Source organism: Arvicola amphibius, chromosome 7 (assembly GCF_903992535.2).
Source record: "Arvicola amphibius chromosome 7, mArvAmp1.2, whole genome shotgun sequence".
Classification (NCBI taxonomy): Eukaryota; Metazoa; Chordata; class Mammalia; order Rodentia; family Cricetidae; genus Arvicola; species Arvicola amphibius.
This window is the reverse complement of record NC_052053.1, coordinates 21,522,346-21,542,296: the sequence shown is the minus strand read 5'-3', so window position 1 is coordinate 21,542,296 and position 19,951 is coordinate 21,522,346. Positions and strand designations below refer to the sequence as shown.

Here is a 19,951-nt window from a genome sequence, read left to right as displayed (position 1 = left end):
ACCAGTTTTATTTTTATTCAGTCATTAATGTTCAAAGTTTTTTTCTAGAGTTACAGAATTAAATATCACAAATTTTAAGAAAAATATTGATAGCTTAGCTTTTTAATAAGTTTCTTAAATTTAAGTTAGTATTATATACATGCAAATATAATTATATACACATCTATAATAATTTTTAGAAAAAGAAAATGAGAAGTGACATCTTCTCTAACATTGAAGCAAATTTGAATATGTTAGTGTGGCTTTCTTTTCTCTCCTTATGCCCCCAAGTGTCCCTTTTTTCACATCACCCTCCTTCCCCTTTTTAATTGCAAAGCCTGAAAAATGGGATTGGCATACTTTTCTGCCTCGGTCTCTCATGCTAAAACATGAAAAGACTGTCTCCTCTCACAACCTCAGTAGGTAAGGAACAGCATCCCCATCCCACTCACCCCAGCAACGCAGTCTAGTTTCTCTTGCTATTGTATTAAATTCAATTATCCTAAAAGCTCTTCACATCTAGTTTGAAGGTATTATTTTTCAATGTTATAGAATACACCTACATTCAATTTGTTGTATTTTGGTTTTGTTTTATGTTTTCTTCCTTAAATTATATTTTAAGAATCCAGCCTCATGTGCACAACATGGTTGTACAGGAAAGCTTTTAATTGTTGTGGGTATTGTTCTTTGATAATGCACCAATATTGGTAAGAGGCAGTTCCTTTTTTTGTTTTGTTTTTGTTTGTTTGTTTTTTTGTTTTGTTGGCATGTGTGTGCACATATCCCATGGTGCACATGTGGAGGTCAGAGAACAACATGCAGGAGTCTGGATCAAATCCAGTAGTTAGGTTTGATGACAGTTGCTCTTACCTGCTGCGCCATCTCACCAATTTCTTAAACATCTGAAGTCACTTCAGTGAACTTCTCACCTACTTAAAAGCCAGTGGTCTGTCTTACATTTTGACTGTCTTTTTACTCATATGGTTTTATAATGAGCTAGCCATTTGGGGAATATTGATTTACTGGGCTGTATAGATTATAGATCTTCCAAGTGTTGACTTATTAGATATTTAAAAATATAATTTAATATAATCGTCAAGCACACCACAGAAACCTTTAGCTATTGGGCAGCTGTCAAACTTACTATAACAGGTACAACTTTTCCAAATTTTAATTCTCACTTGAAAGCTCAAATTTTATTATCGGCAACAAGTCTTGTCACTTGTTTTCCTTAAAGTGACAGGCTAGCTTCATTTGCTTTTGAGAAAATGTCTGAATAACCATAGCCTGCATGTCATTCATTCTTTGAAGTGAAAATAGCATTCTATTAAAAAAAAAAGTGACTAGTTCAGCTTGCAACTCAAACATTACACAAGTTTTCCCCCCCGCAACAACCCTTGCACTTGAAGAGAACGTCAGCAGATTCTCTCACAGTGCTTCAGTGCCGTTAGCGTAGATGCCAGTGCGGTAAACACTGCACTACCATCTTAATGCTATTGTGAAAACAGTTCAGCTAATGGATGGCATTATGTGAGTTTAATCATTAACCACTTTGCAGCTGCCAAAAGAAATCATAGACCATGGTAGAGAAAAGTGTCTTTATTAGCTGTAAAGTAGCAAACAGCAAGAATGCATTTTGCCTTGTTCTCACCTGGGTGGGAGGAGGTTTACATAGGAGAGCCTGCATGGGTGCTTGTGGTTATGTTAGTGGAAAGGAACATTTAGCTTCGGGAGTCCTGCACTGTAAAACAAGCACCAGTTCAGCTGGATCTTTGGGAAACTTCTGGTCTTTCAAGTTGACTGTCTGTAAACATAGTCCTGAAAAATGCCAAGATAAAGAATAGTCAGAGCCTTGACTTCTTGACATGTACAAGGACACACAAGCCTTTGACAGACGTGTCTCTCCAATTGCAGATATCTTGAAAGGATCCTGGGATTCACGGAGTCCTGAATTCTGTGTTGAGACTCACTGGTTAAGACAGATTGCAATTTCCTCTTAGAGAAATACTAAGAATATTCTAGCATTTCATCAACTTTAGGAGTACATGAAGATGCCAGGTGGTGGTGGTGCTTGCCTTTAGTCCCAGCCCTCAAGAAGCAGAGGCAGGCAGATCTCTGTGAGTTTGAGGCCAACCTGGTCTACAAGAGCTAGTTCCTGGACAGCTGGGGCTGTTATACAGAGAAACCCTCTCTCGAAAAACAAAACAAACAGAAGAATGCATGAAGATCACAATGATTTCTCATAGTTCCTTTTCACATTTATTGGATAATTTTTATATATTAAGTTATACTTACAAATTGTTTCTAGTTACTGCTGGGGAACCTCCTTCAGCCAGTGGCCTTTGAGAGGCTGGAACAGGTTGGGCATCGCCTTGGGTACCAAAAAGGTGCGCGTTCGCATGCCCCCCCCTCCTCTCTTACCTGGCTGCTAGATTCAGTTCCTGTTGCCCGTTCCTTCAGAGGACTGATCTGTGAGTCCCTCCTAAAAAAAAACAAACAAAAAAAAAACAACAACAACAAAAAAGAAAAACTTCATTATACCCATTTCTGAGCTAGTGTGGGACTATTTTATTCACATTCTTCTTCAAGTTACTTATCTATATACATAGCAGATGTTGATTTTTACTTTTTTACTGTAATCTAGTAGAAGTTTTGTGGAGACAAGGTGTGTATAGCTCAGGGTAGAGTACTTGCTTAGTATACACAGTCCTGGATTTAAGAATGTGTGTAGAGGGACAGCAAGGCGGCTCAGTGTATAAAGGTACTTCCACCAAGACTATGACCCGAGTTTGGTCCTGGGGGCCCACTTGGTGAAAGGAGAAGATTGCCCTGGTAGCATGCACAAGCCTCACTCATCACACATACATGTATAAATTAATGTAATAAATGGTTTAGAGCGAGAGACTATGTGGATCAAAATGAACAGTGAGAAAAGCCAGTTAGCTTTGTTTACCCACAGGACCTCGAGCACTTTTCCTAATGTGGGCCTTATAATCCCTTCAGTGACATTGCTAAGATTTGGAGGTGGAGAGGGCGGATCACCTAAGTTGTCATTGTACCTAATATATTAGACTCTGAACTCTCCTGCTTACTAGGCAGACTTGCAGTGTTATAACAGCAGACTCACTGAAAGATTTTTTTCTTTGCCATTCATTAGTCATACTTCCATATTCTTTTTAAATTTTTTTAAAGGTTTTTTATTTTGTATTTTGAGTATGGTTTTATTAAATGTAAGATACAAAATGAATATTATTGCTACCAAGAGTTGGCATCTTTTATTACTATGTCAAAGTTTTTCATTGTCCAAATAAAAAAAGAAACTATGGAGAATATTAACATCTAATCTACATTTTCCATTGGCAATAGAATAAAACATCAACTCTGAGTTTTTTATTTCTTCTACAGCTACATAATGAGATCATTTCACATTTTTTAAAACTTAATTCACAAAATAATAGAGTCAGGTCTTTGAGACTTGTGGTATCGGTTTTTTATTATGTGTGTGCGTGTTTTGCCTGCATGTCCGTATGTGCCCCACATGCATGCCTGGCGCCAGTCAGCTGCGTATGCACTCAGGAAGCAAGGAGCGGTGAATGCCGGCACTTTGTTTTTCTCCTGTTATGTTCAGTCTCTGATCTCAGCCCGTGAGGTGGGAGGCACATTTAAGGCAAGTCTTTCCTTACTTTTCTGGAAACACACTCACCGACATACTCAGAATTGTGTTTCCATGGTGATTCTAAACCTAATCAAGTTAACAATGAAGATCGATCATCAGAATACTGTGTACATTAAATTACAGGTAAAGAGTTTTCCCAGATCAATTTAGTTTAAAAGGAGCATTTGGGAGAGGGGTATGAAAAATCATATTTAAAATGGCTACTTAAAATATGTGGTTTCTATTTTGCATGAGAATTCACCCCCAGGAATAAATATTTATACTCCTTAAGAATGTAAATTATGGGGCTGTGCACTTGAGAGCACTGGCTGCCCTTCCAGAGGAACTGGGTTTGATCCTCCAACAACCACATGGCAGGTCACAACTCACTTGTAATTCTAGTTTCAGGAGATCCAGTGTTCTCTCCTGGCCTCCAAAGGTACCAGGCATGGATGTAGTACACAGACACACATACAGGCAAAACCCATTCATATAAAATAATAAAATACTTTTTAACAAAATAAATTTAGAAAGATATATGTAGAATGTAATAAAAAGAAAAGGGCTTAAAAGACAGGGTAATAGAAAAATATTACTCTTCAAGGTGATGTTAGTAGATTTGAAGTCATAATGGTTATATACAGATGAAGTATTTTTAACTTTTTTAAAGTATTTTTTATTGTAGCATTGAATTGATAGATATTTTTGGTGGATTTATATTAAACCAGAATCCTGTAAAGAACTTGGAAGTAATTAGGGTGTTTAATTTTTTATATATATTGTTTATAAAACTCTCTATTTCCTTCAAAACCCTGGGATGAGTCCCGTTTTGCCCTGGAGTTGTTCCCACGCTGGCAGTGGGTTTGCCTCACACACTGTCTCGTGTGCAGCAGACCAAGCTCCTGGTAGTTTGCTCCTCATAGATTTTACATGTACATAAATCTGTTCAGATCAATTACAACCCCCTATTTTTATACTTATCTCATTCCTGTACTTTTTTTCTGGTCCTATTTTCCGGGTCTTCTCTTGGTTTTGCTTTCTCCTTAGCTCAGTTAAACCTGATACTTGACATCGCCATGAATTTTGTTCCACTATATCAGAAGCTCATATGGAAATATCCAGCCTCAGTTGGTCTTTTAATATTTAATTCTTTAAATTCTAAAAAAAAAAATCTACATGAACGTGAATCCCTTGCTTTCTGTTTCCTTTTTCCCAGCTCACATTTGTAGCTTCACAGTTTATCAGCCTTTATCGACCTTTTCAACCCCCTTGGTGGGTTTCTTGATTTACATTGCTCAAAGTAAAAGTAGTTCTCTAGCGTGGACCTGTACTCCCTGTACTCAGGACACTTAGTCAGAAGAGGCCCTGGGAATTGAAGACAAGCCCGATCCACACAGCCAGTTCTAGTTGGCCATTTTCTTAAAATCACGCCTTGATCCAGCATTCAGGAAGCAGAGGCAGGCAGATCTCTGTGATTTCAAGGCTATTCTGTCTACAGCGGGAGTTCGAGGACAGTCACTGCTACATAGAGAAACCCTGTCTCAAAAAAAAGCACCAAAAAGAAAATGTAGTTCTCTTTTTTTGTTTTAAAAGAACAATCTTCTTGAACATAATTCAGAAATTATATGAATTGGTACTGACTCAACTGAGTTGCCCAAGCACCTAAAAGTAAACATCATTTTTGCATGTAAGAATCCCACCTAAAGTTTAGAAGGAATACTTCATGCAAACTGTCATAACATGACAGGCACTGCTATGTATGTCACTGCAAACTTACCCCCTTATTCAAAATGAGTTTTCTAGGGCTGGAGGTGCTAAAGTACTTGCCTAGATGTTTTGAAGTCATGGGCTCAATTCCCAACAATAAATTAGTAAAAATAAAAATAAATAAAGTAAAATAAAGGTTTAGGTTACTTAAATATAAGAAAATATACAAATACTTCCACTTTCTATGCTAGCTATAACAAAGATAAGATTTGTCTCAAAATGTAAACTGAGCCATGCCTATAATCTTAGCACTTGGGAAGCTGAGGCTGGAGGGTCTTGATAAGCTCTCAGGGACGTACTTAGCAATGCCTGGTCATGTTACTCTCAGTCTCTATGTAGATGGTCTAGGTTAGCCTTGAATTGAGATTCTCCTGCCTCAGCTTCCCAAGTGCTACAATTATAGGCCTGGCTCAGTTTACATTTCTTTCTTGAAAGGGATTGATATCTAGTACTTTCTGAAAGGCAACACAATTACCTTTTTGTGTTTTTTACAGTGCTAGGGACACACCTCAGGTCTTGGGCATGCTAAGCATTGGTCTGTCATGGAGCGACATGTCTAGCCCAATTTTCCGTTATCTCCATATGAAGAATAAACTAGATGGTGGACTAGCAGCTGCAGCTTTCTTTTCCTCTTTTAGGATTACCAAATACTCTGACAGGCATGCTTTTATATGATACCTACCTATGAAAAGCTAAGGTTGACACTAAGATTGTCCCAGTCCACACACAAGGACATTTCAGGACCACTTCACATCCTTAACTTTCAGACGGGAGCGTGGCTATGACGTGTAAACCGTCCTCCACCATGTGCTCTACTAGTTACATAGAACTGGGAATCGTTTGTGCTGTTGTGTATCTTATGCCTCAGAATAAAGTCATTTGTTTAATGTCTTGACACATAAAAATCTCATAAAATGTTCAGCTTTCTCTTGCTTTCTTACGTGAAGATAATGATAATGTCAGCTTCCTACAGTGTAAAATCCACTTAGTAATATTTGAGAATCAAAGGAAAAATACAAGTTATACTTGTTTAGTGTTAACTTCCTTTCAGAGGAGGGCTGGAGGTGGCGGCACACAACCGTAACCCCGGCACTCTGGAGGCTAACACAGGATGGATGAGCTCACAGACTGCACAGTGAGTTCCAGGCCTGCTTCCAAGAGAAAACTGTTCACTTGCTGCATATTAAGAGATGTGGAGTGAACGGCAGAAATTGCAGTGTACTGCTCTGTTTAGTAATGCCTTTTTTTTAAATAGTAGTAGTAAGAACAAAACTAAGGAAAGCTGTATTTTTTATCCGAAACTAAAAGATTTTCATTTTTAGATATTTAATAGAAATTCCTGAGTTACCTGAGTACCGCCCCCCCTCTGCCCCTGCTAGTAACCCAATGATTTTTTTCAGGTTATCAAATTTAGACATCACAGAAGGTTGGCACCAATATTTTCTAAGCCAAACAAAAATTTATCATTCTTCTATTATCTATTGTTTCACCCCTTCCCATTCAGTCCCATTTGGTTTTTAATATTCTTCTGACCTCAGAAATGGTCACTCTTAGTTATATAAAAATCAGTGTTTGGAAAAGTAAGGTATTATCTTTAACCACTTACTGTAATTTATCTTCAATTTCAGGTTAAACATTGTTTTTGCTCTTTCTAGTTCCTAATAAAATAGTTACTGCATATTTCTAGTGGCAGTTTTTAAAAGGAATTTGTTTCATTAATTATAATCTCTTTTTATAATCTAATATTAAATTATAATTTAATAAGCATTTTTGTTATAATGTACATCTTCTTTGACTTTGTTACTGTACATTGGATAATATCATACTAGTTTTGTTATACGGGGACTTCGTGGCTCAACAGTTAGAGCCCTTGCTCCTCTCAGGGAATCTGAGGGCTCTGACTTCCATGAGCACCTGCACTTATGTATACAGATACACCTACACTTCATTAAAAATGATAAAAAATTAATTGTTATTTTGCTAATAACTAGCGGTGACATTAATTGAATAAAACCAAAAGTTTTATTCAAGATGGCCCAGTGAGTACACGCACTTGCTGCTGAACATGCAGACCTGAATTCATTTCCTAGGACCCAGATGGCAGAGAGAGAACAGACCCCTGCCAGTTGTTCCTGCATGCACACACAAAATAAATAAATGTAAAAATGGTTTGAATTTGAATTTAAGAATTATACAGTGTGTGCTAAATTATAATTTATGAGTATGTAATATTAGGACTTCTTTAGATTTCAGAATTTATTGGCTTATGGCTTCAGAAAGCACAAAGAGCTTACCAGATACTAGGTTTTGTGTATTTTTAACTCTGAGCCATAGAATACATGACTACAATATGTTCTGTAGTTATCAATTTTCAGTGTCAGAAGTTGTGTAATACCAGTGAAGGCCACAAGGTGGGAGTGAAAGGCAAGGACTTGTATCCAAACAGCTCAAATACATAATGCATTATCTTTATAAGCCTTTTAGATGCTTATTAGATAAAGCAGGAGCTGTAGTTTGGTTACTTCTTGTGTTACAGTTGCATTTCTTATTTTAAAAAACTATAACAAAAGACAAGGGCATTGATTTACATATATAGGCCATTATTAATGAATACCAAAGGACAAAGTGTCAGAAATATTTTGCCCCTAAATTCCTGGGCATAGAAGTGCTTGGTGATTAGAGAAGTAATTTTGATTAACTGAATACGAAAAATTTCTTTAATTACCATTAGTAGAGACAATAATCAAAGAAATGACTGAAAATTATTTTTTTAATTTTCATTTCCCTTGATCTCATTTAAAGAAAAAAGAACCTATTATGTTTTTATGGATACACAAAACCTCTTGTACTGTGTGTGAGAGAGCACACGCACATTAATGTGATTGGTTTTAATTAGGTGAATGCTGTATTGTGTTCTCCCGTTTGAGTTTGGAAGCATGTAAAGTGATCATTTCTTTTCCTCCTAAGGGGAGAAGACAAGTTTCTTCTGGAAAAGAGCCCTCAGCGGATCTCAGCCTCCCTTCACATCATCACAGGTGCTTCTAGAACCTTTGCCAACTCTAGACTTAAACAAATTAAATATGCAATATTTTGTATGTTTTTAAAATTTTTAGCAATTATAAAAGAAAAAAATAGCTGTTAACCCCTGAAGTGGACTGCATGTGAAAATGACCTAACTGCATCATATGGTTACAACAGAACCAGATCTGAAAGCTGGCTTCTCTAGCAGTCCCCTATCTCAGCAAGCCTGTATTGTGGCCGTATTGTTGGATGTGGTGAATCCTGATGTGAGCCAGAGTGAAGAGTAATTAATACTCTATTCATGATGCTTATGGAGAACATCCGTGTGACATATGAAGGGGTAGATGCACTAACATGGAGGACAAATGAACTAGATCTTTTATCATTTGTTTTGTGCTAGCTTTTTAAATATTAGAATTGTTTTTAGCGTGTCTTCTACAAATTTAAATTTTAGTTTTAACATTTAACCTTTCTATAATTCTGTGACCCATAAAAACTATGCTGTATATATTTAATTACAATAAAAAAATCATTTTAATTTATAACCTTACATTTTAAAATATTGATTTGTTTTTAGGGATAATATAGAGAAGACTTTCTGGGACCTTAAGGAAGAATTTCATAGAATATGCTTGCTAGCAAAAGCACAGAAAGACCACTTAAGCAAACTTAATATACCAGATATTGCAACTGGTAAGATTTAATTTATCTTATAGTAATTTTAATTGTACTGGTTGAAATAATTTAATTTTTAGTGTAAAAATAATTCCAAATGCTTATGAAAGGCTAATAATCTGCATCTTGCCCCTTATGGTTGAACAGATATATGCTATTAAATTCTATGATGTACGTTATAGAATTTTTGCTTTTTCACTGTTTTTTATTGTATATGGTACTGTATAGACTTAAGTGAATAGCCTAATTACCAATCAGCTTAATGAGAAGTACCATCTTCAAAATACAGGATATATATCTATGTTTTTTTATTTGGGGGTCATGTTAAACATTAACTCACATGTTAGTAAGTTACCCTAAAGCAACACTACTATATCTGAGCTGACTAAAATTATAACATCACCCTTGTTTATAACCAAGTTCTGCCCGAAATGTCATCAAACACTACTTAGAGTTTCTGATGATCTAGTTGAAGAATGAAAATGTGGAGTGCACATTTCCTTAGACCCACTTCTCTTGGCAGCACAAAATAAAAACTGAGTATAAAATGTCACCTAGGAACATCTGTGCGTGCTTGTGTGTGTTGGTTTTTTTGGGTTAATTTTGTGTGTTGTGTGTGTGGTTTTTTTTTTTTTTTAAACTCCAGACTGGAATTTTGGTAGTTGCTTCACAGTTAAATATTAATAACAAAATATCAGAAATTAAGTCTAGCATCCAGACACGTCAGTAAACAGAAAATAAAGTGATGGTTTAGAATGATGGGTTCCTGTTTGCCCTTGTGATTTGGAATATCTTTCAGGCAGTTCCTTAGTAGTAGGATTTACAGTCTTTACTCTGAGAGATGTCGCAACAGTGACGACTAGCATGTCCTTCATTGAAGACCCTGTTTTTTTCTGTGGCTCTTACATCATAACGTTTAAAATCACTGATAGCGAAAGTTCTCTTTTTGCCACTACGTGTATTTATTTCCAGTAAATGGTGAGGGGCAGGAAAACAACCTTTGTATGTAGCATACTTTGTGTGTCCCTGCTTGCCAATCTTCCTATCTTTTCAAAAAGTACTCTTAGTTTCTCCATCTTCATGTGTGTAATGTTCATGAAACATTGTTCTTTTCCACAAACTGAAGATAATAGAAATCAGCAGTCTCACTTGAAATAGGCTAGCTGCGTCTAGACTTCAAGAGCATGCTCTTGAGCATCAGCATCTTATCAAAACATTGTAATAGTGATATAGTCTTTGTTATGCAGAGAACATAACCCATTATCAATTATTTAATACTTTGACCATTTTTAAATTGCATAAGTCTAACTCTTAGTGTGTATCTGTCAACCTGAACACTGAGTGTTTAACTTCAATTTCTTCCTCACGAAAGCTGCTTAGCATTATTGTTATGCTTTATATTAACTGTGTCACAAATAGTAAGTAAATTGTTACCCTTGAAATATGTGATATCTGTATTCAGTTGAATAAAGCTTTCCTTGGGTCAAACAAAACACAAAATGTTAAGTATTATGCCCTGACAGCATAGCTTTATACTGTCTCTTACTGTATATTAGGGGAAGGGATGAAGAGAAACACACCGTGTAAGATTTCCAGTACATGTGTTATTGCCATGTCTCTTCTGGTCATTCTCAGGGTAGTAACCTTGAAAGGATCAATATAGAGCTGTATGTCTAAGCAAATATTTTCTAGTGCAGAGTTACTAGTCTAAAAGCAGGGTCCCGTTTCATTTTCCATTGGACAAGAAGAATATAGGATTGGGGTATAGACAATCATTAGCTCTTCTGTCAGTATTCATGATAATTTGCAGAAGTAGTCTGAACAGCCTATATATAAATTTGGAAATTAAAATTTTTTATTTTACTTGTTTTCCATGCAAAAGTAAGTGTTATTGAAACAAATTGTGAAGGCTACATGTATGCTCATTGGCGTGTGTGCCTCAGTGTGGTATTAGGGTGACAGGTGTTTTCATGAACTGTGATCTTCTGATAGGCATAGGCCTCTTAGTTTCTACTCTTACCACGTGTACAGATCAACTCTAATTAATTTAATGTGGCAAAGCTCATATACCAACTAGCTATTCAAAAGAAAATGTCTGCTTCCTTATTACAGCTGATTGATGTGTCCTTGTCTTCTTTGAAGGGGGTTAGGTCAGCTGGTAAGAAAGTCACTCCAAGCACAGTTTTGTCAGCTTGATCCTCTCTGTAGAAACCATCATGTTCAATTTGAGGACAATGGTTTTGAGGACACTCCCGAGTTGACTACCTGGATTCTAGTGCCAGATTCAGCACTTGATAGCTGCACAATTTTGGAAGTAGCCATGGAATTAACCTCCCGGTATCCATCCCTTCACATGTAAATTAGAGATAATAATAGTGCCTGAGTTGGCGTTACTTTGAGTATTAAGTAAATTAAAGTACATACCACAGTTGGTGCATGGCACATGGAAGTGCTATCAGTGTTAATAGCCGTTGCCATTAGCAGCAGCTGTGATTCTAAAGCATTTACCTTGTTCTCCTGAAAATCAGTTGAGAAGTTATTCCTTCTAAGGTATTGCTGAATTTTATTCCTGTTTCCTAGCATCTCCTGCCACCCTCAAATCCACTACCAAGAAAAGTGACTACTTGAGAGTGAATGGACTTTGTCAACCTCAAAGGTCCAAGAAATTCAGCAAAGCAATTGAGTTTGGTCTCAGTTACTTACTACACTGTTCCTAGTCACAGCGGAATGGCTAGTAAATGGGGCGTATAATTCTACATTATTATTATAATTCCTATGAGGAAAAGAATACAGTATCGTGTGTGCCAGGCAGTAGGTGAGACACCTGGGTAAATAGGGAACAGAACGTGGTTTCAGATGTCATAGAAACTTGCTTTAATGGGGGAAGAGAAAACTACTTGCAAATATAAGAGTGTTCAGGCCTCAGAGCACCTAAGCATCATGGGAGAGCCATTCTGAGAATCAGTGTTTAGATCAAGGTGGGAAGGACAAGTAAGAGTTAGGTGATGAGCTAAGCATAGTAATGCCTGTAGCCACCACCAGCAAGGCTGGGACTGAGGGACTGAGAGTTTGGGGTAAACCTGGGTGTCATAATGAGGTAGTCTGAGGGAGAGAAAGGGGGAGATGTGTAGGTGTATATGCGGAATGAACTAAAAGTGGAGGCATTGTACTACACACCATATCCAAACAGAAGTCTTTTTGTGTTAAAATGTACTATGGCAACAGATAAGTGTCATAAACCCCCAAAATCAAAAGAATATAAAGAAATTGGCATTTGTTGAGCACCTACTAACATAGACTGTGGAAGGTGCTTTGTATGCCCTGTACTCTTATGCCTGCTTCCTTGTAAGTCTTCATGAATGGATGGCTTCACTAATGACAATTTGTCCGTTGAATAAAATGCATTGCTGCACGCATAGTACTGCACACTTGTAATTCCAGCCCTTGGGTAGTAGTGTTGGAATGGTCAGGAATCCAGCGCTAACCTCACTAATTCAGAAATGTTGCAAGGGGTCGCTTGTCCCAGCCGTCCGGTCCCGAAATAATCACACAAAAACTGTGTTTAGTAAATCACTGTTTGGCCCATTAGCTCTAGCTTCTTATTGGCTAACTCTTATATTAATTTAACCCATTTCTATTAATTAATCTGTATATTGCCACATGGCAATGGCTTACCAGCAAAGATTTGGCACGTCTACCTCTAGCCGTGCATCCATGCATCTCTCTGTCTCTGCCTTCCTCCTCCCAGCATTCCACTTAGTTTTCCCCACCTAGCTCTGTTCCCCTATAGCTCTGCTATAGGCCCAAAGCAGTTCCTTTATTCATTAACCAGTGAAAGCAACACATAGACAGAAGGACCTCCCACACCATAGAAATTCCAGACTGACCTGAGCTTCACGAGACCCTGTGTCAAAGACAAAAACAAACAACCAAATACACTACAAAGCACAGTTGCTTTTTGCAGTGGCATGGTGGAACCTAATTTTGTTTTTCTAGTATCACAGGATCATAAACATGGACTATGCCTTGATAATTGTGTGTGTTTGGTTTACTTTGATACTATGAAAACAGCTCTTGCTGGCTCTTTATTACACTGTGGCCTTTGGTTTATTTTTTAAGATTTAATTTTAATCATGTGTATGTGGGTATCTGCACGAATGTGGGTGCCTGTCAAGGCCAGAGATGTGGAATTCCCTGGAACTGGAGTTTTAAGAGGTTGTGAGCCACCAGGGTGAGTCTGAACTTCAGTACTCTGGAAGGTGTGTGCGCTCTTATCTCTGAGCCATCTTTTCGGTTCAGTACTATGGCAGTTTCTCAATTCCTAAGTCTCCATTTTTGTTTTGCTTGCCTCCTCCCATACTGCCAGCATTTGCCGACTTCTTGTCTTTCCATAACAGCTGTATCTCGTTTAATTTGCTGTGATCCCTGTCACTCTGACTGGTTCCTCAGAAGTTCTCCTTGCCAGCATCTGACTATAACCTAGAGATCTTGTTGGAGAAATAACTTCTAGATGAATGAGCTAACACAGCTCTGGTGCCCACCTCACATCTGCTTGTTAGTTAAAGAGGCCTTTTTAAATATGAGAAAATGACATATACATATATTTTTACCTTTTTTTGAGACAGTATCTTACTATATAACCCTGGCTGTCCTTGAACTTGCTATGTAGATCAGGCTAGCCTGGAATTCACAAAGAAACACCTGCCTCTGCCTTTTAAGTGCTGGGACCAAAGGTATGCAACACCACACCCAGCCATATTCCCATGTAATTCCTTAAAGTGCATCCCAGAATGTCAACCTCTTTTGCCTCCACTGTCTTCTTCTTTTCTGACCCTTACTGACACCACTGACTGTAGACAGTGATTAAACTGATTAGAGTTATACTTAATAACACACTGATATTAGGGGAAATGAATTAACTAATTCATGTAGTAAATAATAAATGCCCTAATTGTGTGTGTGTGTGTGTATGTGTGTAAGCTTACAGTTGTAGCTCTGTTACGAAGTAAATATATATGCTACAGCATTTTTGTAAGTGTAAAGCAGTGTAACTGAGAACAAGATGCAAAGCTTATAGCAGAAGACCTAGGAGAAGACAAAGCAATTAAGTTGTAGTCTTTATGCTGTGCTCACTTCACCTGCAGGGGACCGCTGTTATCCTCATGGAAGATGGGAGCAAACATAAAAATACCAGTTGCCTTCAGTTAGTATTTAAACCAATAGAAAAACAATAGTCCTCTGCCTAACGCTGTTTCAGCTATTTTTTTTTCAATGATTTGAGTGTGACTATATCCCTTCTGTATCCTTTCCCTGCAGACACACAGTGCTCTGTGCCCATACAGTGTACTGATAAAACAGATAAACAAGAAGCGCTATTTAAGCCCCAGGCTAAAGATGGTATAAACAGAGGTACACCGTGTATTGCATCTGTTACACCGAGAGGACTGGGCCGAGATGAGGAGGACACCTCTTTGGAATCACTTTCTAAGCTCAATGTCAAGTTTCCACCCATGGACAGTGACTCTGCTTTCTTACATAGCACTCCAGAGACACCCAGCATCCTTACTCCTGACACATCTGAGGCTGTGTGCCAGGATACATTTAATATGGAAGGCAGAGACAACCCAGGAAACTTTGGTAAAACAGAAGAAACTTTATTTGAAATTCGGGGAATTGACCTCATGACTTCAGCTATACAAAACCTTCAAACAACTGACAAAACAGAACCCTCAAATCTTAGAGCCCCGTGTTTGCCAGCTGGAGACCGTAATGTGTTCTATGTAAATACATTCCCACTTCAGGACCCGCCTGATGCACCTTTTCCCTCACTGGATTCCCCAGGAAAAGCTGTCCGAGGACCACAGCAGGTAACTGTTTTGCATTAACAAATATTTTATTATGTGTGAACACACATTTTGTCATACATGCACAGATATGAATATCTTTTAAGTTATCAGACATCCATTTTAAATTAATGGCTATCCAGAGTTGAGGCTTTCAGTAAAATATGTAAGTTCTGTAATAAAGGATATGAATTTTAAATATGAGTATGATAAAGCTCTGTCGTGGTTTATGACATGACTTTACATGCTTGATCCTTCAGTCACAGCTTGTTTTATATCGGTATTCTAGCGGATGCTTTATTAGATCTGATAATGTGAACCAAATGTTAAAAATTTCACATACACATAATAACGTGTAATTTTCCATATGTAGATAATTGCATCAAATATTCAGGGTAAACTGTCTTTCAGTCTGCTTGTTACATTCTCAGTTATGGTAGAGCATAGGTCTGCAGGGTTTAGTGTGGTGGCTAACCTGACACTAAATAGACATCCTCATACATTTCTCAAATAATGAGTTTTTTCAGATGTCTTGCATGAGTGAGTTAATCAAATGTCTGTTTACTGTTTGTGAAGCACGAAGGCTTTATAGAGCCCATGAGTCTATAGTCTATAGTCTACCCATAGCCTTACCACGTGTCTTTCAGATTTTTTCACAGAAAGATTCTTTTTGTTAGGGAGAAAAATAAGTTTTGTTTAATTCCTGAAGGCAAATGAAAAGTATATAAATGTTAAAATAAATAGAAGCTTGTAAGAGGAAAAATCCTCATTAGAAGTTTCAGACATTTGATTTTCTTTCATTAAAAAAAGTCGTTTGGCTTTAAGTATTCCTAGCAGTTATAGGCCTTTAAACGGCGTGTGCGGAGCAGTAGTCAGACTGAGTAGGTAAAGCTAGGGGCCATGACAAGTCTTAATTATTAACTCTCTGTGTTCTGTCCTGCACCTCATTTCCCATCGCTGCTGCCCAATGAAACAATTAAACAATTTCATTTCTTGTGAGTAGAGTTCCTGCGGAGCTGCGAACTGCGTCCGTTCTGATGCTTGTTACTCTCCCTCCGCTCTCTCCTGCTTGTTCTCTTCCTCGTCAGTCTGTGCGTTCGTGTTTCAGTAGATGGCACCCTGCATTGTACGTTTGCTTCCATACTGCAGCAAGAGAGACAGCTGCTGTGTCACTGCAGCTCGATGGAAAAGTGTTCAGCTTAAAAATGCAAGAGAGTTGGTGCTGAGCTGGCACAAGACATGGGCGCAAGGTTAGAGCACTGATATCTTGGCAGAAAAAGCGAAGAGAGTGGTCTGGTTCAAAGGCTGTGCTACAGTTTTCATCTGCAAAAGGACTTAGTTAAAGCAGTCTTTTAAACATCATTCTCTTGTGTTAATGGATCTCATGGGTACAATAGTAAGAAAGGAAGTTTTGGTTACTTTGTTTTTATTTGATAGTAATCATTACTAAAAATATGTATTTTTCACTTCAGCTCTCATTGTAAAGACTAATATATGTATCAGCTTATTTTTGTTCTACATGATTTTCTTTTTTTCTTTTACTTTTGCTGAGTCAGTAATTGGGGTTCCAATTAAATTCCAAGAACAACCCGATCTGAATCAAAAGCTACTGTCAGATTTCAGAAGTTGTCAATGGAAGGTTGACTTTTGTGATTTAGGAACTGGCTCACTTTTAAGCTAATTTCTTTTTGTTTTATAAATCTTAATTTAAAAAATCTTTAAAGTAGTAATTTCATTACTGGCCACGACAGTTTTGCATTACAGTATTTTTTTACTTTTTCCTTAAACTACAGCCAGTAACGTTTGAATCTAATCAACTCTTAACTAACTTCCATTTATAATTATTACTGCTTTTCGTTCATCAGGAAAATTTGTCAACAAAAAAAATCCCTTTGCCACAAAGTTTACAAAATTTATTTTAAATATTGCTAGTTTTGTTGCAGCAATCACTTCCCCTGAAAATAAACTGAGTCCACATTCTGAGGTGTGTGCACTAACTCCTGAATGTGTCTTGCTACCTAAGCAGAGCTTATATATTGAACCCTGTACAGCCGTGCTCACTGTTAAATAGCGATGCCTTGAAACCCAGATACTTGGATTAACAGTACTGTTCATGTAAATACTTAGCTAATAGATGAAGTTAAGACATAAACACTGTCATGCACTAAACTAAGCAGTTTCATTGAAAACATATTAGTAATTGGAACACAAAGGAGTCTCTTTAATGAGTTTACGAGGTGACTATCTTAGGTTAGCCGCGTCAGGGGGACTTACCTGTGTCCAGGAAAGAACCAGTTGTTAATAATCTGGTTACACAGTTCAGGAAAGTCAGGCATTTTGTCAACTTTTTTTAATAAATACCTATTATTAAACTAATTTCTATATACTATTTTTCTAAACTTCTTAAAAAGATATTCACAAGATCTTATTTACTAATAAGTACAATGGAGGTAATTCTTTTCAGTTACAATTTTCCATAGTTCTTTAATTGGCAACTATTTTAGCAGGTTTTTATTTTATTCATCTTCAGATGAATTAAACAGAAACAAAGTAGGAAATCAAGAGAATGTGTCTCAAGTTAAATTTTGTTGAATGATTTAATATTTCAAATTTTTAACTGACAAATAATTTGTTTAGTCCTTTAAGAGAAACTTTTTGAAGAAATCAGAATGCTGATTATATGTGATTTGTTTATTTGTATTTTGAGTGCCTTTACTAAAAGTGTACCTGTACATGTATTATTCCAATTTAAGGTCCCTATTGTAAAGTAGAAAATACAGAACTTAATAAAGCCTAAAGTATTGGCCATTGTTTGAAAACTATTGCCAATGTGATAACTGAATATTAATGACGGCTGGTTTAAGCTGCGGTGTTTTTAAACCTGCAGAGATAAAATTCAGGGGTGTGTGGTTCAGTTGTGCCAACTCTTGCACATGACATAGGGAAGTTCAGATTTAAGCTCATACAAAAGTCATTCAAATATTTGGATTTGAAATTCGATGTAAGTTGATTTTAAATACAAGTAACAAAAGATGTTCTTGTTTGTCTCCTGCAGCCCTTTTGGAAGCCCTTTCTTAACCAAGACACTGACTTAGTGGTACTAACTGGTACAGACGCGGAACTCCTTAAACCTCAAGTGTGTGAATTCTGTCAAGAGCCTTTCCCACCGTCCATGACTTCCAGGGGGGATTTCCTCCGGCATCTTAATTCACACTTTAATGGGGAGACTTAGGGCACATTTGAAAACAGACATAGCAGGCTCTCTGTGATGTTCTGGATTTGTAATGCTGGAGAATACTTGCTTTTAAGCTAAATTTAAGATGGTTTATAAAAGAAATTCAGTGTCATTGCTATTTGAATATTTTTCTAAACTTGTTACTTGTCTTTTAAGAGAGATCATTTTGTATAAAAATAATTCATTATATTCATGTTTACACTATTATAATAATTCAAATTTTGCATGTGACTTAGAGTTACATAATCATAATTTATATCTCAAATACCTACGCTTATTGTTTGGCTCATGAGATCTATTAAATTTGGTAATATCAAATGTGTGTAGGATTTCACTTGAATCTTTAAATTATTTATGCTACAGCTAATGTTCTTTTAAGATACATAATATAATTTACAGAGAATAGCAAACAATATAATAATCTAAGTAAATACTGAATCAGACATTAGTTGCCCAGTGAAAATTATTTAAACATTTTAGATTATTTTTTTAAATAATGCACATGGTTTTAATTTTTACTATGTGTGTAGATGCATGATTAAATGAATTAAATATTAGAATTTACATGTGTTGTGATAATAAAAGTGTTCTCTTTTTCCGAGGTAAATAAATAAATGACATTTGGGGAACGTTCATAAGATTCATGTCTCATAGCATTTATTACACATTAATAGGTCACTTTAAATTTTAAAATGATCTTTCAAACTAAGCATCCTAAAAAATAAATCTTTTATTGAGAATAAATGCAAAAGCCTGTAAGGAGAATCCATATTTATTAACTTAGATTTAGAAATGTTCAAATTCGTGTTGAGAAATTTGCTATTCATTGTTAGCAGCCTGATTGATGGCCACTGGTCTCAAGACGTCTGCAAGAGGGTACCAAGTATGCAGTGCCACAAAACTGTTCAAAATGAGTCTTCTCTTTCATTCCTCGTGATTCTTGCTGTTTGGGCTTCTCTCCCCTCCCCACTCTATCCCCAAATTTTAAAAATCGTTGAGACACGGCTTCCATTTTATGAAGTAAGCATTGACTTGTAGCTTTCAACAGAAATGTAACGTCCTTGAGCAATGTCTCATACTGGAAGGTTTAGCGTGGGGGAGTTTGAGCAGGCCTCTGTGCCCAGTGGACGAATGAGAGTGGTACCTCGACTTCTCAAGGTGCCAAGCATATCACATTGATGTCTTCCTCACCAAGGTGACACAGCGGTTATTAGGTATTCACTGTGAAGGGTTCTGAGGCATGTACATCTTTTCTGTTGCCACTAAGCTGAATGGAAATGCCTAGACAATTATCCAAAGACCCTTCCTTCTCTTTCCCCTACCCTCAGCCCTAACCTCCCCTCACCACACACACACACACACACACACACACACACACACACACCTCATAACTTCCCAGTATGTACCAGTCAGGATATACAGAAAAGAATTCTCTTTTTTCCTCTCCTATCACACAGTTGACATCTTACTGACTTGCTGACAATCAAAAGAACCTCAGCATCCTAGAAAGTGACTCGGAATGGACCACTACCCGCTTTTCGGGCCATCCTTTCCTCAGCACTTTAGTAAGAGATGGGAATTTAAGATTCCAGCAGTACCCCAAGCTGCAACTTCTTAGGGCAGAGACCTGCCAGAGAGGGGGCTTCCCTCCTGCACTACAGAGGTTGGCGGGAGCCACAGCTCGAAAGGTAGAATGGACACCGGCCAGGTCTGTCCCTCTCTGTCTTACTACTGAGCTGGTGCCAGGGCTGCCTCTAGGCTTCTGCCAAGCCTGGC

At 37.3% G+C, this 19,951-nt stretch overlaps 1 protein-coding gene across 3 annotated transcripts in view; it reads left to right on the top strand.

Annotated features, from left to right (window-relative positions):
- Positions 1 to 18,813, top strand: part of Tank (TRAF family member associated NFKB activator) — a 78,728-nt gene extending 59,915 nt beyond the window's left edge. For all 3 annotated transcript variants that reach the window (XM_038337688.1, XM_038337689.1, XM_038337687.1), the window contains exons 5-8: positions 8,369 to 8,436; positions 9,000 to 9,115; positions 14,414 to 14,964; positions 17,996 to 18,813. In XM_038337688.1, coding sequence (XP_038193616.1) covers positions 8,369 to 8,436; positions 9,000 to 9,115; positions 14,414 to 14,964; positions 17,996 to 18,172 — 912 coding nt within the window. In that variant the 3' untranslated portion in view covers positions 18,173 to 18,813. The remainder of the gene's footprint in view (positions 1 to 8,368; positions 8,437 to 8,999; positions 9,116 to 14,413; positions 14,965 to 17,995) is intronic.
- The last annotated feature ends 1,138 nt before the right edge of the window (positions 18,814 to 19,951 follow it).